Raw genomic sequence first — 22,317 nt, 5'->3', positions numbered from 1 at the left:
TTGTGGATGTGTGTGTGTCTGTGTGTGTGTGTGTGTGTCTGGAAACGATGATTCATTCAATTAAATTCTGATTGATTGATGATCAATAATAATAATAAGAAACAAAGAAAAACAAAAAGCTACGGATTCATTATGAAAAACAAAATCAATTCAAATGGACGGAAATTAGCAAACTACTACTATGGTGAATGTGGAGGTCGATGGCATCCAAATTGAATTTTTTTTTTTTAGATTCTCTATCGATCATAAGAAAAGAAAAAAAAAATTTTTTTCTTGCTGACAAATTCAACGAAAAAAAACATGATTGAACAATTTTCCTTGTTGTTTTTTGTTGTTGTTGTTGTTGTTTTTTCTTTTTTTTCGGAAAAGAATCGGAAACGTACATTGAACTAAATGACGAATGATGATGCGGAGGATAATGATCTTTTGCGACAATGATTATGATGATGATGATGATGATGATGAAGATGACAATGACAGAAAATTGAAATTTTTTTTCATTTCATTTCAAATTTCACATCGCACAACGTACATACGTCAAGTGTCAACATTTGTCTGTTAAATTTATATTTATATCTGTTTATATTTATCAAAATCCAAGATCATTTTGACAACAGGTTGAAAATAAACAACACGACAGCGACTAACGAAAAAAAAAAAAAAAATAAATGTCCATATCATTTATTTCCATCATCATGATTATTCAAATGAATCCAACATCATCCGATCTCTATGATTAAACCGCTAAAATTCTATTTTCAACCTGTTGAATATATATTTTACTTGTTCAGAATATTCGCATTATTCCAAAAAAAAATGTAAGTATTCTTTCATCATTTTACAATTTCTTTTATTATTATTTTTTTCTCTTGAATAATTTTTCAATCCAATTTTCCATATTGTTCTGGTTTTTTTCATTCTTTTTTCTCTTTCTCTGTGTTTGCAATTAATTTTTGTTTCCATTCCATTTCATTCCTCTCCATTCGTTTCATTTACGTCATTTAATCATGTCTGGGTTGATTTTTTTTTTTTTTTTTTTGATTGTTGCTATGTGTTTGTGTGTGTGTGTGAAGAAATTTTTCATTTTCCATTGTTTATCATCATTCTGAATATATACCGTTATTCTAAAACATTTAACAAATGTGTGTGTGGGTGGGTGTGCATTGTCAATCTACGCATGTATCGCAGAACTTGAAATGTAGACCATCATGTATATAGCCAGACCAGAAAAAAATTGTCATGATATCAATGACTATATAGAATCTGATTATGAGAAAAAAAAAGATTCAAAAATAGTGGCACATTTCATTCACTCATCATTTTCACTTGCCAATGTTTTGTTTTCATTTATTTTTTTTTTCTTCACGAAATATGAACTGCGCATAACGAGAAAAAAAAGTGGAAAATAAAACGGACGTTTTAGTGATTATATTGAATGGTAAAGAAAAAAAATGTAAACAAATACAACCAAAAGTAACTAAAAATTCTTGAAGCTAGAAAACCAAAAAAAAAAAAAAATTTTTTTTTTTTATACCTAACCAAAAATTCATTATGTGTAGCTATAGCTCATTATGAATTTATTCATCTGGTTGTTTCTGGTCGTTTTTTTTGTCATTTTTGTCGTGTTGTCGTGATCATAATCAACATTTTTGATTGTATAGAAACTAACAACGACAACAACAACAACAACAACAAAAATAGAGGAAACAACCAATTGACAATTGATTTGAATATTTCATGTTTGTTCGTGCAGTGTGTGTGTGTGTTGACAGTTGTGACAACCAACTAACTAACCAGATACTGCAACAATTTCACATACCAGAAAATAAAACGAATATATATGGATCTATCATCATCAATCAATGTATGTACGAGTGTTCCAGTGGAAATATAATCCTTTATTATTGCCCTATTTATTATGATACAGAAATAGTTGATCAATATAAACGGATAGCCACCACCCTACCCTATCTTGGCCACACACAATATAAAAAAAAAAATCCAATCCAATTTTGACCAGTCACTTTCAGTTATCATATTAAATGGTATGGTGTGGTATGTGTGTGTGATCCACACATTCATACATGAACATTCTCTAAACGTTTACACACACACACACACAAAAAAAAAGGATTGAACATTCACCACTACATACCTGCTACCAATTAACTCTATTGAAATGAAAATTGTATATTCAAAACGAAAAACCAAAACCAAAAAAAATAAAAAACAACCACCTGGCATACATACATCATGCGCGTGTCATCACCATTGTCGTTGTCGTTGTCGTCGTCGTCCATCGTTTAGTATTTTTGTTTGTGTCCGACACAAAAGTCAAATATCGATATGGCCAATGATGGAAAAAAAAACTTGCCAAGTTTAGACAACAAAAACATTTTGTTCGTTTAAATCAATATCTATTCTGATTTTATTTTCACTGTTCTGTTCTGTTTTTACCTGGTTGTAAAAAACAAAAAGAAGAAGAAGAAAATAATTATCAGTCTGTGCTGTTTGGTTGTCTTCTATTGGTCAAGAAAAGAAATTCGTGGTCATCAAATTTTTTCATCATTTTTTTTTCTCGATTAAATGGCTAAATGAATCATCGATGTAAGGTTAGTTATTTTTAGATTTTGAACAAAAAAAAACGAAATTTTTTTTTTTGGCCCCCGAAAATAATGATACGATGGTCAAGTTTAGAATTTTTTTTTTCAAATTTTGTTTGTTGCATTTCATTTTATCTTCAATTTGATTTTTCATTTTTTTGTTGATTTATTTTATTGATCATCATCATCATCATCATCATCTTCATCGACAATCAAACAAACACAACAGAACAAAAGAAATTTTTTTTTTTGCCATTGACTTTCAAGATGATTATTTGAAGCCGATGAACCGAAGCACCTTACCTGTGAGCGGTGGGGGGGAGGGGAAGGGAGATGGCAATTCATTCATTTGAAATTTTAAGCCATTATATGTACCCTTACGAATAGATAATAACGAATGATGGTGTGAATTTTTCATCATCATCATTCCATTCCATTTCATAACCTTGATGATAATGATTTTTTTTTCTAAACCACGGTGTATAATAGTGACAAAATATCAACTTGAAAAAAAAGATCATCGTCCATCGTTAATCATTATCATAATGCAACCAAAAACAACAACAACAACAACTGGTTTTCATGGCTTAAATGGATTTTTTTTTCTTTCGATGAGGTTGTTATTCCAGTTTTAAACAACGACAACAGCGACAATATAGTCATATTGTTTGTTTTATCCAACCAATATTTGGTATTTGTATTGTAATTTTCTCTTTATCTCTCTCTCTCTCTCTCTCTTGAGTGTTTGGAATGTCACACTCTTTCTGAGTGATTTTTTTTTCTTAAAAAAATTTCATAATGATGATTATCCAATAATACAATTGTTATATGTGTGATTATTTGCCATCGACAATCAAAGTGGATATTCATTGATCCTTTTCTACCAATGAAATTTGAATTTTGTTTTGATGGTTTTTGTTTCCAAAAAAAAAACCATCAAAAAAAAACGTCATCATCATCTACATTCGATTGGTAGGTTTTTTTTTCTCGTCAATGGTGAAATTATTATTATTGTTGTTGTTTGTTTGTTTGTTTGTTTCGTTCGTTGGTTGTTGATTTGATTTATTATGGAAATTTCAACTCTTTTGTTTTGTTTTGTTTCTTGTTCGATAGCTGATGGCCATTTTTTGTTTTGTTTTTGATTCGTTTGCCATTTCCATCGATTTATTCATTTGTTTGTCCATTTTTTTTCTGTTTTGTTTTATTGCATACATCAATGACATTTTTAACAAATGTATGAATAATAAATGAATGTGTGAATGGCCAAAATGGAATCGAATAGTATTACGGTATGTATCATTTACAGTAGTAGTTTGAGTGGGGTAATTATGGTGTATAAAAAAAAAAAAAAATAACCATAAACATTTTCCGAGATTGCGCTTTTCGTGTTGGTAAAATCAACATTCATTCATTCAGGGGATCCTTATTGATTTTCTCCTTGTTCAATACCAAAATTTGTTTTTTTTTTTAGCAACCAGAAAAAAAACAACATTTATAAAGGTCATTGAAATCATAAATTGTCAAGAAAATTGAACTTTCACTACAGGTGTGAAATTTTTTTTTTTTTTATCTTTATACATCTCACATTTGATTTGATGTATGAGAGAGATAGGTATACCTGTGTGTGTGTGTATGATGTGTGTCTGTCTGAATGGGTGATCGTAGGTTTTCATTTATTCATTTCAATGGAAAAAAAAGTACAATTTTTTTTTATTTTATTTTTGCCAAATCAAATCTTGATATAATAATATTAAAAAAAAAAAATAAGAAAAGTTTTTCTCGGAAAACTTTCCGAAAAAAAAACATTCACGTGAATCCAATGTTTTTTTTTTTACTGGTTGGTTATCCCTTTTTTTTATGATGATTGTTTTTGTTTGTTATTTTTTATTTTGGTGAAACAAACACAATAACAACAACAACAACAAAATTTTTTTTTTCTGTACAGTTTATCGATATTTTTTTTTATTATTATTATTCGATGATTGATTCATCAAACATTTATATAAAAATATATCGCGCCAAGGCAAAACAAAACAAAACAAATCAAATCAATCATCATCAACATTCGATGTGATTATCATCACCATTATCATTTTTTAGACGTACACATGAACATCGATGTTGTAAATATTATTATTATTATTATTATTATTATTATTGTACGACAAAAACAACAACAACTACAGCAATAATTATCGATTTTAAGATTCGATGAGATATAGTGGCAATAAAAAAAACAACAACAACAACAAGTGAAAAAAAAACAATTCTCAAGAATATGAATCATCAATGAATTGATGAATATTTCCAATTTTGTTTATTCATCGATTGTGAAAACACTTGAATATATGAATGATGACTTTTTTTTCGATGATGATGATGATGATGATTCGGTTAGAATTGTTTTCGAAAGAATGAGAAACAACGAAAAAAAAAATTTGTAAAAATATTTACAGAAACAAAAAAAAAAAGAAAGGTGTGAAAAAAAATTGTATCCAATTCAAATAAAATCATCATTTATGTGTTAGTGGGTGAAGTGAAATGGAATGAAATAAACTGATGATGATGATAAATTCTGTGAAATTCAAATCTTTTTTTTTTGTTGTTGTTTCTCAATTCAATAATTCTCAATAGTAGTGTTTGATTTTTTTTAGCAATAATCATTTGTCCTTGATTGTTACCATAATAACGATGTTGTATAATAATAATGATGCTGATGATGATGATGATGATGATTCACTGATTATTGAATTTTTTATTTCTTGTGAAACTTGTCATTCTCGCAAAATTATTTTATTATTATTACATTCATCATCATCATCGTAATCAGCAAAAAAAAAAAAAAAAACGGAAAACCAGTCTTTTTTCTTCATCATCGATTAATGGTGGTTGATTGAATAATTTGAAAATGGCTAATCAATGATAGAATCAATCGAATGGAGATGAAATGAATCGACAATCGTTGATTAATTGATTGATTGATTGATTCGATGTAAAGAAAAAAAAAACGTGTTACATTCTTTTCTATTCGATTCATAATTTTTTTTCGCTGCATATTTAATGTCATGATATAATATCTGGTTTCCATCAAAATGAAAATATATAAAGATTATCATCAGGGAAAAAACGTCAAATTCGTTGATAGAAACAGAAAAAAAAATCAATAAATTTTCATTGTTTTTTTTTATTATTCTGCCGGTCGATATTGTTGTTGTCACAATGTTCTTGGTCTGTCATATGAAAAAGAAAAAAAAATTGTCAAATTGTGGAAAAAATAATACTTTGGACTTTGAACCAATTTCGAAAAATAAAAAAAAAAAAAACATTCAAATGGTTGAAATGATTAATTGTGTGAAATCGGTATTTGATTATCATGATAAAAAAAAATTTGTTCAATTCAATATCTGAAATGAAAAATGAAAAATCATTGGATTAAGATTATCATCATCATCATCATCATACCATACCATTAAGTTGGTTATAAACTCGTGATTGGCTTGAAAAAAAAACCAATCAGCCAATTCATTCATTAATCAATGTTTGGTTTGTCGTCATCATAGCAGACAACGGCTATCTATTCAGCTATAATCATCAATCCAATGAATGATCATCATCATCATCATGATTGTCAAGGGATGGACATTATTGATGATTGACAATCGATGTTATCGATATAAAAGCATTATTATTATCGATGTATTTGATCAGAAAAATATTTTCTTCATCGATAAAACAGAGAAAGAAAGGGATCAATATGAACTTGATTTGTATGCATATGTATCATTTCATGCATGTAGATCAAGCATGATGTACAAATGATTAGAAAAAAAAAGTATTGATTATCATCATTTTTTTTCAAGGAAAATTTTTTTTTTTGATGACAAATTCTTTTTGTTTCAAGTTTAAAACATAACAAATTGACAGCCACTAATCGATATTTACCGACCGATTGTATCGATTGTTTCAAATCGACAATATTCACCAAATTAATTAATTAATTAATTAATCTCTTGGTTGACAACAACCACTACAAAATGATGATAAATCAGAAATTTTTATCTTTCCATGTTTCATCATCATTATCATGAACATTTACATCAATATTTTTTTTTTCACCAATTAGATTTACGTTTTGATTTCAAAATTTTGTCATCGTCATCATCATAGTCCTATTCATATTTTTTTTTTTTATATATATAAACACATGAAAATAGTGGTCAATCAATGAATCCAGCATAGGTAAACCATCATTATCTGTACACAATTTTTTTTTTCTTCTTGGAGATGCAAGAGATGACTGTTTATAGTTGACTTTAATCATCATCATCATCATCATCATCAGTTATTTTTTAGTCTGTAAGTAATATGTGTGTGTGTGTGTACACACAAACATACCTTTTGAGAAAATAAAATTCATCCACCATAGTGATAATAAGCTGTATCAGCATTGAAATGAACAAAAATTATTATTATTATATTCAACCAACTGATATTAGCATGATTATTTTTGTTTTTCTTCGATCATGATGATGATGATGATGATGATTGAGACATTGAGATAGTGATAAAGAGAAAGAAAGAAAGAGAACCCTCTCATGAACATTTTGTTTGTTGTGCATTTGATCGATGATATATTCTTCAAGTTGTTGTCGTTGTCGTGGTTGTTGTTGTTGTGGTTGTTGTTGTTGTTGTTGTTGTTGTTAAGCATATCTTGATGGTAGTCGTTTGTACATCATCATATACAGAAACAAAAAAAAAATGCACACAAACACACACGGTGATCATCATCATCATTCCATATATAAATGAAGGATGATTCAATTCATTTTTTTAAATATAAAAAAACTCTCTCTCTCTCCGTGTGTGTTTATATATGAATGTTTCAAGGGAGAACGATAAATCAAATGAAATGAAATGAAATAAACGGACATTCATTCATTTGTTGTCGTTCTCTCAGTATTTATTTTTGAATTTTATTGGTCTTGTTTCTCTCATCATCATCATCATCATCATCATCCACATCGTCGTCATCTGTTCATTTTCATTCATAATAAACCACAAATGTATAATTGATACAATAAACAGAAACAAAAAAAAAATTTATCGATCCAAAATTAAATAACGAAAACTGAAAAAAACAAATTTAGTAACAGGAAATATTTTCGAAAGAAAAAATCGAATGTTTACGTTTCTTTTTTTTTTGTGTGTGTGTGTGTGTGTTCCGTAGAAAATTTCTTTTCCAAATTTTACAAATTTCGTTTCCCATACAATCTGTTTTAAAAGTACCGGTAAATGAAAATTATTCAAATTTTTTTCTCATTTTTTTTTCAATTTCTTTTTTTTTTTTTTTTAATCCCAGGTTCATCATAGCATTTATATAATCGACCGGCAACTTCATTATCGTCATCATCATTATTGTCCATTGTTTTTTTTTCTCTTGCGTTTCATTGAAGTAAATTGAAAAAAAAAATTATTATCAACAACAACGACGAAAACAACGAAAAACAAAAATCGTTTTTCATCAATGATTAATATCAACAAACAAACAAAAAAAAAATTATTTTCATTCACAGTCATTATTACAAAATCCAGTGACAATTTTGTACTTTTGTATACTTGTGACAACGTTGTGTGCCTCATATGTTTCTTTTTTTTTACGATTTCAAATTGGCTCCCGTCCGTCCGTCCAAATCAACATTTCTCTCTTGTTTTATGAACACAACATAGATACGAATGTATTTTCATATATTGCAATCATCATCATCATCACAATTAATCACTTTCATTCATTCATTCAATTTTTTTTTCTTGGCCAAACGATTATCGTATGCGCGTGGACTAGGAAATTGAGATAATAAGAAAAAAAAATTTTTCTTCATTTTGGTTTGAATTAAATCAGAAAACAAAAAACAGAAAGAGTCTATATATTAAAGTAACGAAACAAACGAAAACAAAAAAATGTCATCATTATCATCTTCATCACAATCTTTAAAATCAAAAAGAGACATGTTTCTTTTTGGAACATCCAACAATAATAACAATATCACATCATCATCGGATGTCAATGGACTTGGACCATCATCATCATCATCATCATCACCAATATCGACAACAACAACAACACCACCACCACAACCACCACAATTATCATCATTGTCACAGGTCACAATAATGAAATCATCAAATGATGGTGGTAGTGGTAATAGTGTTGGCGATGGTGAATCAAGTAGTGGTGTTGGATCGATACGTTCATCATCATCACCACCATCATCATCATCATCATCATCATCATCATCACAACAACAAAAACAACAACCATCACCACAACCACCAAGATATTTGGAAACATTTCCAAATGTCAATCATTTAAATCAATCTCATCAACAACATCGACGATATTTGGACCAAACAATCGATACTAATCATAATCATCATCATGATGATGAGAATCAATCATTAATCGATAAATATGAAAAACCGAAAATTGTTGAATCATCATCTAGACAAAATGGCCAATTATATTCATCGCCACCACCACCACCACCACCACCATCATTACCACAATTACCATTATCATCATCATCATCATCGAATAATAATTGGCATTTTGAAAAAAATAATAACAATGTTATGTTGACCAATATGGAATCGATAGCGAAAAATAAATTACAAATGAATAATAATGGTGATTCAATAATAAATCGATCAAATCAACACCGGCAGCAGCAACAACAACTACAACAACAACAGCAATCAACCAAAGATGGTGTTGAATTAATATGGCGTAATCTTTCTTATCATGTATCACGTTTTCAATGGAAAACATTTATAAAGAAAAAAGGACGTGGTAATACACATAAACGTTTATTGAATACAATTAGTGGTTCAATGCGTGCCGGTGAATTGATGGCCATTATGGGACCAAGTGGTGCCGGTAAAACAACAATGATTGAATGTATTAGTGGCCGTCGTCGTCGTGGTGTTACCGGTGATATTGTTGTAGCTAATTGTACTAAACGAACAAAATTAGCATATATGGCACAAGATGATGCATTCATGCCTTGTCTAACTGTTTATGAAACATTATTGTTTGCATCAAAATTACGTAATTATCAACGAAATAATCGATGTAAAGTTAAATTGATCGATGATAATGAAAATGTTTATAATGCAACAACATATCCGGATTCCAATTTGGTCATTAGGTCTGTGGATTCTTATGAAAAAAATGCTATCAATATTGCTACTACTACTACTACTACTACGCTTCGGTTATTGATAATGATAATAATGCTTTATTTGATGATGAAACCGGCTGCTGTGGAAGAGCAGGAGGCTTTGCATGGTTATTTTCATTTCTTTATTTCTTTTACATTTTTTTTTATCATTTCATTTCGAAATAGAATTTTTAATCTTTTTTTTTTTTTTTTGTTGTTGTTGTTGTTGAATTGAATAGTTTACCCGATGGTACATATCATCGTAATTTGGTCAATCAAATTATAAATAAACTTGGCCTTGATCAATGTCGTAATGTTAAAGCAGAAAATTGTAGCGGTGGTCAACAGAAACGATTATGTATTGCATTGGAATTGATACATTCACCAACCATCTTGATTCTGGATGAACCAACAAGTGGTCTTGATTCTGTATCATGTTTACAATGTGTTAGTTTATTAAGAGAATTGGCACATAATACAGAACAACCAATGGCCATTGCAGCATCGATTCATCAACCAACGGCAAGAATTTTACAAAACTTTGATCGTCTTTATGTGTTGGCCTATAATGGCCAATGTATGTATGATGGACCTACTGATCAATTGGTATCATATTTAAGTAGATATAAATTATCCTGTCCAACTTATCATAATCCGGCTGATTTTGTACTTGAAGTTGCTACCGGTGATTATGGCCATGAAGTGATTAAACAATTAGTTAATGATCAAACTACACAACATCAGAAAGGATGTTTAATGATTAAATATTCAAATACAATATCATCAACAAAAAATAAACATTTGACATCGATGGATTCTAATCATCAAACATCAAAAGATTCAACAATTATTACTGTTGTTAATGATGGTAATAATAGTAATATTGATGATAATAATATTGAAACAACAACAATAACAACAACGACAATGATGATGAATGATAATGATGGTACACTGATATCGGATGAAGTACGTTTGTGGCCAGAAAATTGGAATGCTGACACTGTTTCTATAAATAAAATATGTCAAAGGTAAGAAAATTGATTGTAAAATTTTAATTTTTAACGAAAAAAAAAAAATTCTGCTTTTCATTCAGATCAAGAAAACAAATAAAACGTCGTGAATTCTATAAAACAATGTTATTATGGATGCGTTGTATGTTGCTATCATTTCGTGATCCAACTGAATATCTATTACGGATATTTGCAACCGTATCGATCATATTGCTCAATATTGTACTTTATAATGATAGTAAAATGGGACAAGCTGATGGCTGTTCACAGGACACCATTATGCATATGGTCAATACAATACGTTCTGATTATGATGGTAATCAATCATTTTCATTGGCCAATTCATTTCTAGAAGGACCAGGTGCAATGGCAATATTGAATTTTGGTTACATTTTTTTTGCAATGACATTCTGTTCATTTTTATCAATGATGCCAACAATATTAACATTTCCATTAGAGGTGGGCGTTTTTTATAAAGAATATTTCAATGGATGGTATTCATTTAGTTCATATTTTTTGGCCAAAAATTTTACAAATCTTTTACCTGCATTAATATTGCCAATATTATATGGATCTACTACATATTTGATTACAAATCAATATTGGGAAACATGGAGATTTCTTTATTTTATTGCATTATTAATAATGATTTCATTGGTTGCCGATGGTCTTGGTAAGTTATCTTTTATACTTTTATACACATTTTTTCATTCATTCATTCATTCATTCATAGTTTCATTTTATTTATTGCATCTTTTTTTTTGCCCCCTGTATAAACAAACAAACAAAAGTTTGACACACAAAGACAGCCATTTTTTTTTATTTACACACACACAGAGAGAGAGAAAAAAAAACAAACAAACAAACTGAATGAATGAATGAATGGATGATAAACAACAACAACAACAACAACAACAACAATGTGTCCCATTATATATACTGTTCCAAGGTTTTGTTTTGTTCATTGAAAAAAAAAGAATATTGAGCTTGAATATCAAAAAAAAAACCCAACAAAAGCAATAGGTTAGCCAAAAGTAACAAAAAAAAATGAAATTTTTTTTTGTACATCCACCCACCACCACCACTGTTTATTTATCGATCACTATTTATATATGTGTATGATCGATCTATCAATCAATCAAAAAATATTTCCGTTTAACGATATGATTTGATTGATAAAAAAAATTGAATGAATGAATGAATGTGACAAATAAGGTAGAAATAGAATCGAATTTTTTTTTTTTTTTTTTTGATATCGTTCACAAGAGACGGGTAACATCCTGTATTTATTATCATCATTGATGATGATAAATGATATCGATAACCATACTATTCGATGTTATTGATAATGTTTATTGTCATGGCCATTGTCATCGTCATCATCATTATCATATGATTTTCATTCAAAATCATGTATATTTGTGCTTTTAAAGTGAAACGAAGAAGAAAAAACAGCAAATTATTATAATTATTCACATACAAAAAAAAAAGAATGCCAAGAGCAACCGACAATGAATAAAAAAAAAAAAATAACGTACACGTTTTCTGAAGGATATTCAAGTTTGTTAGTTTTTTTGTTTTGTTTTTTTTTTGTTTAATTGTCGCGTTCACTGACTAATTTGCTTAGTTTTTAATTTGTTACCAGATGATGATGATGATGATGATAATTATCATCAAACAACAAGAATGAATGATGAAGGAAAAAGATTTGTAATGAAGATTATATATGATAATTATTATTATTACTCACTGAGATTTTCTTCGGAATTTTTTTTTTAAATTTTTTTTCCTCTTTTTTGCATGATTATAATAATAATGAATTTTAATTTCAATTTCTCATTTTTGTTTGTTTTGTTTTTCTCATATAGGTTTAACAATATCGGCAATATTTGTCCACAATGTTAATGCGGCCAGTATATTTGCTGCCACATCACAGATACCATTGTTATTGTTCACTGGATTTCTGGTACAGATCGATCAATTGCCACGAATCATACAGCCGCTTACATATTTAAGCTATTATAGATTATTTTTCGAATCAACCGTCATAACATTCTATGGTTTTAATCGTTGTCCAGAACCGGAACCATTTGATTTGAAACGTATCCGTTCAATAATGGGCGATGATGCTGAAGAAATGATGGATTGTGTATGGCAGAATACGAATTTTTTCGATTCATCCAATGGACCATCATTGACTGATCGTTTAGAAAGAATTCTATCGGCATCGGAAAATCAAAATCCATCATTAATATTACAAAATTTTCATTTACATGAAAAGGATTTACCATTCTTAATGTGCCTATTGGGTAGTTATGCAATTATTACACGTGTACTTGCATATATTGTATTGTATCGAAAAGCTAATTCAAGACGATAACATAATTGATGGGAATTATGATGGATTACAACAACAACAATCTGAAGAATACTCTTTTATTGCAGAAAAATTTTTTAAATTTTTTTTTCTAATTTTCTAATTCACCAACACATCCTTCAACACAAGCACAAATATCTCTTTCACACACCCCTCCCCCCCACACACACACCTACAGACCTATTATTATTCTCACTCATAATGTGATCTTATTATTATATTCTAATATATAAATGATATAATACAATTTCTGGAAAAAAAAACTTAGGGGCATGGACAACAACTGAAAACTATAATTTGGATATTTTTTTTTCTTTGTTTTGTTTTGTATTTCAATGATGAAAATTTTCTTGTTTTTTTTCTGTGTTTATGTGTGACACGTGTGACACATTTGCATTGCAAACAATAAACAGACAAACAAATAGCAACAAGTGAAACAAGAAAAAAATTTTAATTTTTGTGATGACCATATTATATGATTATTATGAAATTAAATTGATAATTATTATTATTAATTTCATCACATTCATTTCCGGGAGAGAGAGAGTGAGAGAGAAAGTGAGTGAAAGGTTTTTCCAACATAATCAATTTGGTGATAATCCTATTCGATGATCAATCAATCAATCAGTTGTGTACAAATTAATTAAATTGTCAATGAAAAAAAAATTTGCTAATCAATCACTATATTGGTGGGTACTTTTTTTCCGTTTTAGGGAAATTAAAAATTTTTTTTTTTATTATTCAAGGATCGTCAACGATGATTATAATATGGCAATATGATGATATGAACGAGAAAAAAAAATACTGGTCACCAACAATGACCATTTTTTATTTTTTCCTTCGAATTTTAACATAATAAAGACGAATTTGATAAATGAAAAATAATGGTAAACAAACTGCATATAGGATCCATATGATCCAGCCAAAATTTGTTGGATGATAACGATGGTTTCATGATCAGTAGTATGATCAGAAATAATGTTTCGAATAATGTCAAAGTAAATGATTGTCGTAATACACCGATAAAACCGATAAAATGAATGATCATTGCAACAAATGTAACAACAATTACTGTTAATAGATTTGATTTCTGTTCCGATACCATGGACAATTCATTGATCAATGATTGTTTATCAATATTGTTCATAGACAATTGATCTGTTGTCGTAACATTTTGCCGTATTCGTAACATTATTTCATCATATTGTGGCATAAGTGATAATCGTTCACAATCTTTATCGGATAATGTACCGGAATAATCGATTAGAAATTTTATCCGTTCCAATAGATTTACTGATCGTTCATATGAGGAAATTTTTTTCAATAAATACCATAATGTTAATACATCCAATGTGAACATTATCAATATGAGACAAACGGCGGCTAAACCAAGTTTATTTTGCCATCCAATTGGTTTCATTGTTGATGATGATTGTTTTGAATTCGGATTTGTTATGGTGGATACAATCTCTGTCTGTGATGATGGTAATCCATCCATTTGATTGATTTGTTCATCTACAGATGGCGTTATCTCGATCGTTGGTAAATTATTGTTTATCATCATTTGCAAATTAATAACAACCGGGTTCATTATAATCATTGGACAGTGAATACTTTGTGTAAAATGAATTTTGATTATGACAGTGAGACGAATGAAAAACACTGAAAAAAAACAAACAAACAAACATTGGTTAAATTAGCCATGAAACAACATCGACGAAAAAAAAAACTTACTTTGCTTCTATTTCTAAATTATAGATTCATTAATTCATCTATTTGGTTGATTTATGTTCATCACCACCACCACTCTCTTCATCGAATATATGATTAGTGATCATGAATGAATGGATGATGATTATCGTTTTTGAGAATGTGAATTCCGAATTCCATCCAAGAATCACAAATCACACATTTGTAATTATAGCTATATATATGTTGAATTGAAAATGAATTCTGTTATAAATTCTATAACAGAAGAAAAAAAAGAAGAAAAAAAAATTTGAACAGATATTTTCGACCGAAACAAAAAAGAATGGAAAAAAAAGACAAGCCGAAAATTAATGGTATTGGATGATTGAATGAAATTGATAGATTTTTTTTCTTTCTCTCTCTCTCTCTTACTGCCAATCATGCTGACTAAATCATCATTTTCATTTTGCTGATTCTTGTTTCTTTTTCATTTCTCACAAATTCATTACACATTTCATTTTTTTGTGTGTGTGTGTGTGTGTGTCTGTAAACAAACACTTTGATGAGTTTTCAGACCCAAAAAAAGCGAGAGAGAGAGAGAGAGAGAGAGAGATGTTCCGTTTATGGATTCCATTGAATCGAATGATTCTTGATATGACGCCAACAACACCTAACCGATCATGGCGATCATTTTTTTTTTTTTTTTTTTTTGGTTCGTAATATTTAATCACATCAATATGTGTTATATATGTATACGTCATCAATGTATGTGCTTTTTTTTGTTTTTTGTTTTGTTTATTTAAATTTCCAAATCAAAATCATCATCATCATTCATTCAATCAAAAAATTTTTTTTTTGTTTTTGTTTATTTCATTGACATTTCTAGGCCATTTCACTGATGGCCACTAATAATGATTTACATAAATCACCGGACATTGATTTAAATCCATTTGATCGACAAATTTCGAAAATATTATTATAAGCAAAAATGATGATTTCTTTTTCAAAATCCACTAATTGATAACGTATGGCTAGCTGATAATAATCACAACAATTTGTTATACATAAATTATGACGCATCATATTGATACATTTTTGTTTCAAATCCGTATCCAGATAACAATTTGCTAGATCTAATAATTCTATTAAAGTTTGTTGTGTTGATGATGATTCTGCAAATTCCAATATATCGGTATAAAGATAACGTAAGTAAGCATAGAATACTTCATAGGAATATGTATGTAATTCAATTTTTTTACGAATTTTTTCCTGTTTCTGTTGTCCATTATTCTGTACATCAGCACTATCATATTCATTTTTATCCATTATCATTGCCGTTTCCATCCATTCATCTGAAAGCATTCGATTTAAATATTGGCTAGATAATTGTAGAAACCATTGATGAACATATATTGATTGGCCATCAATTATGAATTCTATATCCGAAGTGGCTTGATCATTAAATGATTGTCGTAATTTTTCAACTAAACGTGAACCAACCGTACGCATACGGATACGTTCTTCATGATCTAGATCATATAAAAATGGTGTAATACGTTTACGGCAATAATGTATGAATGCATCGTGTATAGAAATCAATGGTGTTTGTCGTGGTTCACGAATCGGTGGTGATGGTCTTTCAACATCGATATCCGTTTGTTGATGATGATTATGATGTGGTTGTTGTTCGCCTGGCTGTACACAATCACCCCATACATAACAATAGCCTGATGTTGAAATAGCAGCCGAAAAATTTGTAGCAAAATGTGATGCAATTGATTCAAAACGATCTTTACATGAAATTCGTACCGGTATTAATGATCCTTCACTACTAGATATTTGTGTACATCCTAGCTGCCATTGATCATTACGGCCACAGCTATAAATTTCACCGGTTATCATTAGAATTAATGTATGATATTCACCACAAGCAATCGATTTAACGGGTACATCATTGGAAAATTTAACCATCGTTGGTACGGTCTGATGGGTACAATTACCAATACCTAATTGTCCGAATGAATTTCCACCCCATCCATAAAGTTTACCATGATCAGTAACGGCAAATGAATGTGAACTACCACATTTAATCATATGAATATTTTCCGAATCCAATGCAGATATTTTAACCGGTATTAATTGATCATTATTGGAACCGATACCAATTTGGCCATAATTATTACGGCCCCATGCAAATACTTGTCCAGTGTTTGTTAATGCAAGCGTATGATATGAACCACATGCCAATGATTGTATATGATTACCAACAAGTATTGGTTTTAATGATTCAAAAAATGTATTATTACCCAATTGTCCAAAACGATTATCACCCCAGCTATAGCATTCACCCAATTCAGTAACAGCCATAACATGTCTTTGGCCATAAACAATATCGATGATTTTTTGATTTCGAAATTCAACAATTTCTTCCGGTTTTTCACCATCAATTCGTTCACGATGTCCTAATGGTAATGATGGCCATCTATTATTTTCACCAAATGTATAGATGGTTTCGTTGGCAGTGATGATCAATACTTCAGTACCACGATCACCATACACAAGAAATGATTGAATTTGTTGAAGAAATGAATGTTTTAGTCGATGTAATATTGGCCAATTTAATAATAATGATGATGATTGGTGTGGATCATTGACGATAATCATTATCAATTATATTTTTATTAATAGCATTGATATTAGAAACAGCAAAGAAAAAAAAATTGATAATTAATTCTCCACATAAACATCAATGCGAGATATAACTGTGAATTATCACAAATTTATCACAAAAAAAAATTTTTGTTTTTGATGATAAATTGGAAAATAATCTTGAAAATGATGATAAAACTCTGAAATCGAAAATACTTTATCAATGAATGAATGAATGAATTGAATTGAATCGAATCGAATCGAATGCCAACATTGAATCCGTTTATCAACTACGACAACATTCTAAACCAATTTTCTATGTTCATCATTCTAAACTAGATTCAAAAAGAGAAACTAGATTTATCGAAAAGAAAAAAAAAAACTGGATCCGATTATCTACATGTTTTACCCATCGCTGATATGATTAAAAAGTTCAAAATTTTCATCCATATACACCCACATGAATCAAATTTGGATGTGGAAAATGATTCGGCCAAATTATCGGGTGAACGACATCGACTTTTATCCAAACAAAATGATGATGATGATGATGATTCAAGCAACTATCGTACAATAAAGGTACGTAGTACATTTATTTATTTTTGACCACTGGATGACCATATTTTTTTTATTTGTGTGTGTGGGCGTTTTGCTTTCCAAATTTCTATAACCAAAAAAAAAAAAAAAACCAGAAAAAAACTGGTTAAAAAAAATTTTCAAACCAGGATATGAGACATCTATCTATCTATCGATTTATCTACCTACTATTATAGTAATCGAGAAAAGTGGGAAAACCAGTTTTTGTTTGTATCTTTCTCTCGACAAAAAAAAAAACGTCGCGTGTTGTAAAAATGTCGTTAGACGCCATCTTTTGTCTGGAAATTTGAATTGACCAAAAAATTGAATTTTTTTTTCTTGCTTGTTTTTTTGTTTATATTTGTGTTGAAAAAAAAATGTGGACAAATACAATTTGTTACAGATTTCATCATCGATCATCAATCGATTAGAAAACAATAATGATTTCAATCAATATACAGACAAAAGTTATTCCCAAATAGTCGATTATCGATCAGATTATATTTATAGATAGACAGCAAGAGAGAGAGAGAGAGAGAGAGAGAGAGAGAGAGAGAGAGAGAGAGAGAGAGAGAGAGAGAGAGAGAGAGAGAGAGAGAGAGAGAGAGAGAGAGAGAGAGAGAGAGAGAGAGAGAGAGAGAGAGAGAGATATTCATTGATTGATTGATCGATCGATTGATTAATTGTGTCGCCATTTTATATTATTATTATTATTGAAATTCAATGTCAATGTTATCCTATTGTTTTTTATTTTGCACTCTCACTCTTTCAATCAATTTTTGTTTTTTAATATCTAAAAGATAATCATCATTGATAAAGTTGAGAAAAAAAAATCAACTTAATCCATAATTTTTTTTTCTCATCCATCATGAATGATCACATGACATAAATAAATCGTTTTATTATGATCGATTGATTGATTGATTGATTGTAATCGATTCTGGTAGCTGTTAAAGATTTATATTTAAATAAATTTAAGATTAAAACAATGAGACGATGATAATGTGAGTTTAATGAAATAAAAATTGCATATTGCTGTGATTTTTAACATTTGTCATCAAGTGACATCCTATTGATCATTTTTAAATGATGATGACATGACATACCTGATATAGGAGACAGAGAACACGATGATTGAATGTAGTGGTTCTGGTTGTTGGGTGTGGGGACAAAAAAATGTACAGACAATTTTTATTTTTCTTAATTGATCGATCCGATTGTTTTTTTTTTCTCTCTACAAATGGAATTACAATTAGATGATGATTTAATTAATAAAAAAAAATTGATATCAGGCACATCATGTGAATATAAATGTCTTTGCTTAATAATCTAGTCTTGTGATTTGTTCTTGTTCTATTTCTTCTTATTGATGGATGGATATTAATGATATTGGTTGATTTATCGATTTTTACCAATTTTTTTTGTGTCACTGATTTGATTTGTGATTTTAATTGATTAATATAATTTTTCATCTTTATCTTTATTCAATTATGGACAAGAATAATAATGAAATATCCATGTCGTCGATGAAAAAAGATCCTAATGAATATTCGGATGATCATCATGATGTTGTTAAAAAACCAACAAAACCATTACCATATCCAAAATCGGTCATTTTTATCATTGGAAATGAATTCTGTGAAAGATTCTCTTTTTATGGAATGAGAAGTAATTTTGAATTTTTGTTTTATTTGTTTGTTTTTTATTGACTAAAATTTTTCATTTTCATTTAGCAATTCTCATTCTTTATCTAATGAATCGATTAAGCTATGAAGAGAATGCAGCAACAATGGCATTCCATTTGTTTGCAATGGCCTGTTATTTTACACCATTAGCCGGTGCTATATTGGCCGATACAATTTTGGGAAAATATTGGACCATATTGATTATATCATGTATATATGTAGCTGGTAGTGTTGTTATTGCACTTTCATCGATCAGTGGTTCGAATCCATTAACGTTGATTGGATTAGCATTGATAGCGATAGGCACCGGTGGTATTAAACCATGTGTTGCTGCATTCGGTGGTGATCAATTTATTCGTGGCCAAGAACAACAATTACAACGATTTTTTTCATTCTTCTATATTGCTATCAATAGTGGTAGTTTGATATCAACATTTTTAACACCAATCCTACGTGAAGATGTTGGATGTATGGGCCGTTCTGATTGTTATCCATTAGCATTCGGTATACCGGCTATACTTATGATTGGTGCATTAGTATTATTTGTGGTTGGACGTTTTTGGACCGGTTATCGTGTTGTGCCGCGACAAAAACAGAACATAATCATCACTGTTTGTAAATGTGTTTATGTATGTATTGATTGTATATGGATGGTTTTTTTTCGAAAAATTTTAAATTGAAAAAAAAATCGTTTTCATTCTTTTGTTTTCCAGCATGCATTAATGGGAAAATTTTCACCATCAACCCTGAAACGAGAACATTGGCTTGATCATGCTGATCTTCATTATGATCGTCATACAATACTTGAAGTAAAAACATTGATGCGTATCCTATTTCTTTATATTTCATTACCAATATTTTGGGCACTATTCGATCAACAATCATCACGATGGACATTACAAGCAATACGATTGAATGGTGATTTTGGTTTCTATACAATAAAACCGGATCAAATACAGGTTATTAATCCGATATTGATTATTTCATTTATACCGATTTTTCAAAATATTATCTATCCAATTTTTGATCGAATTGGATTGAATAAACCATTACGTCGTATGGTTGTTGGTGGTTTATTTGCTAGTCTTTCATTCACCGCTTGTGGTATTTTACAAACACAAATTGAACAAAAATTACCACCAATAATGGATAGTGGTACTAATCATTTGATGTTAATACAAAATAATAGTCATCATCATATTGATTCTATGAACATGTCCATATTCAATGAATTGGATTCACGAATCAAATTCAATCAAGATTCATTGAAAATCTATACCAGTATTGAAAGAACAACATTGATGGATACATTTATTGTTCCAAATGATTTGAATATTTCATTGAAAAGATGATCAAACATTGGTCATTTATTGTGATAATCAAAACAATGGTGAACAATCAATACAACAACCAATGCCATTGATATTTGTTTTGGATAATAATGTTCTTAGTAAACCACATGGTAGTGGTGCACAAATGTTTACAATATTTAATTTGAATAATTTCAATAATGAAACATTTTCATCGACCGATACAAATGATAATGTTGTTATTGATACAATATATCAACAGAATTCTAATACGACCAATGTCCATACAATTGGAATATTGAAACCATTCGAAGTGGAAGTGAAAGGAAAATCATCATATATGAATGTTGGCCATGCACAAACTGAATATAAACTTGATCAAGGTGCAACATATTTACAATTGATCACTGGTGATATGACCATGGTGGATAAAATTAATTTCAAATTAATACAATTAATTGATGGGAATAATATATCCGTATTATGGCAATTATTTCAATACATGTTGATAACGGCAGCAGAAATCATGTTCTCCGTAACTGGATTAGAATTTTCATATTCACAAGCACCAAAATCAATGAAATCTGTTATACAAGCTGCTTGGTTATTAAATGTTACCATTGGTAATCTGTTGGTTGCCATTATTGCTGATGTTAAATTGTTTCCAAAACAGGTAAAAGAATGATTTTTATCAAATTTTTTTTTTGTTTTGGATTGATTGATTGATTGATTTTGTTTTTTCTATATAGTCAATGGAATTTTTCTTTTTCGCCATACTCATGTTAATCGATATCGGTATATTCGCTACACAAGCCTATTTTTATGTACCATATAAAGGTAGAGATTCTACTGGTCAACATTATGATTCAGAACCATACGATAATGATGATGGACGTCGTTCAAGAGTATGGTCAATGGTATCTGCTGAAGGTGAATTACCAAAATTGAATCCAGTCATACTTGATGACAATGAATATGATCATAATGCTACATGGACTAGTCGTACAAGTAGAACTAGAATTTAAGATTATAATCAGATAACAAAACAAAAAACAAAAAATTTGTACAAAAAATAACTATTATTTTGAATGGCCTCTTTTTTTTGTCTAAAAAAATAATAATAAACAATCATCATCAACCATAGTAGAGAAATTAATATCAAAAAATTATTATTTTATCGATTAATCGATGATTATTT

The 22,317-nt window shown here is 29.4% G+C and overlaps 4 protein-coding genes and 1 long non-coding RNA gene across 9 annotated transcripts; 2 read left to right on the top strand and 3 right to left on the bottom strand.

The window, feature by feature from the left end:
• The first annotated feature begins 801 nt into the window (after positions 1–801).
• Positions 802–13,725, top strand: LOC124496864 (ATP-binding cassette sub-family G member 1). Of its 5 annotated transcripts, none has more exons than XM_075733161.1 (5): positions 802–818; positions 7,963–9,808; positions 10,060–10,851; positions 10,917–11,506; positions 12,702–13,725. In XM_075733161.1, the coding sequence occupies exons 2-5, from the start codon at positions 8,562–8,564 to the stop codon at positions 13,211–13,213; spliced, it is 3,141 nt and encodes a 1,046-aa protein (XP_075589276.1). In that variant the 5' UTR covers positions 802–818; positions 7,963–8,561; the 3' UTR covers positions 13,214–13,725. The 5 variants fall into 5 exon arrangements, with proteins under 5 accessions (XP_075589276.1, XP_075589275.1, XP_075589274.1 ...); XM_075733160.1 differs by lacking the exon at positions 802–818 and adding an exon at positions 2,062–2,612; XM_075733159.1 differs by lacking the exon at positions 802–818 and adding an exon at positions 6,966–7,666.
• Positions 4,831–6,317, bottom strand: LOC142597732 (uncharacterized). Its single transcript, XR_012832362.1, has 3 exons — positions 6,071–6,317; positions 5,885–6,007; positions 4,831–5,833 (listed from the first exon to the last, which is right to left on the bottom strand). It is a non-coding gene; the product is annotated as an uncharacterized LOC142597732 (long non-coding RNA).
• Positions 13,726–14,012: 287 nt separating the features above from the next.
• Positions 14,013–15,016, bottom strand: LOC124496540 (uncharacterized). Its single transcript, XM_075733155.1, has 2 exons — positions 14,945–15,016; positions 14,013–14,872 (listed from the first exon to the last, which is right to left on the bottom strand). Coding segments are annotated over exons 1-2 (816 nt in total). The 5' UTR covers positions 14,946–15,016; the 3' UTR covers positions 14,013–14,057.
• A 625-nt stretch (positions 15,017–15,641) lies between these two features.
• LOC124496487 (RCC1 and BTB domain-containing protein 1-like) lies at positions 15,642–17,563 on the bottom strand. The gene has a single exon (XM_047060005.2). It carries the CDS (start codon positions 17,561–17,563, stop codon positions 15,782–15,784), a length of 1,782 nt encoding a protein of 593 aa, XP_046915961.2. The 3' UTR covers positions 15,642–15,781.
• On the top strand, positions 17,527–22,304 carry LOC124496486 (solute carrier family 15 member 2). Its single transcript, XM_047060003.2, is given in 6 exon segments — positions 17,527–18,127; positions 19,624–19,792; positions 19,858–20,438; positions 20,523–21,152; positions 21,154–21,792; positions 21,869–22,304. Coding segments are annotated over 6 exon segments (2,454 nt in total). The 5' UTR covers positions 17,527–17,968; the 3' UTR covers positions 22,145–22,304.
• The last annotated feature ends 13 nt before the right edge of the window (positions 22,305–22,317 follow it).

This window comes from Dermatophagoides farinae, chromosome 7 (genome assembly GCF_024713945.1).
Source record: "Dermatophagoides farinae isolate YC_2012a chromosome 7, ASM2471394v1, whole genome shotgun sequence".
Classification (NCBI taxonomy): domain Eukaryota; kingdom Metazoa; phylum Arthropoda; class Arachnida; order Sarcoptiformes; family Pyroglyphidae; genus Dermatophagoides; species Dermatophagoides farinae.
Note: the sequence above shows the minus strand (reverse complement) of the source record. Positions and strands in the feature narration are given on the sequence as shown.

What these genes read in the sequence shown, in the direction of transcription:
- LOC124496487 (XM_047060005.2), bottom strand. Translation starts at nt 17,563, where the DNA reads ATGATTATCGTCAATGATCCACACCAATCATCATCATTATTATTAAAT.
- LOC124496864 (XM_075733161.1), top strand. Translation starts at nt 8,562, where the DNA reads ATGTCATCATTATCATCTTCATCACAATCTTTAAAATCAAAAAGAGAC. An exon ending in GATTCCAATTTGGTCATTAG is followed by an intron (nt 9,809 to 10,059) that starts GTCTGTGGATTC and finishes TGAATTGAATAG; the next exon opens with TTTACCCGATGGTACATATC. An exon ending in ATAAATAAAATATGTCAAAG is followed by an intron (nt 10,852 to 10,916) that starts GTAAGAAAATTG and finishes CTTTTCATTCAG; the next exon opens with ATCAAGAAAACAAATAAAAC.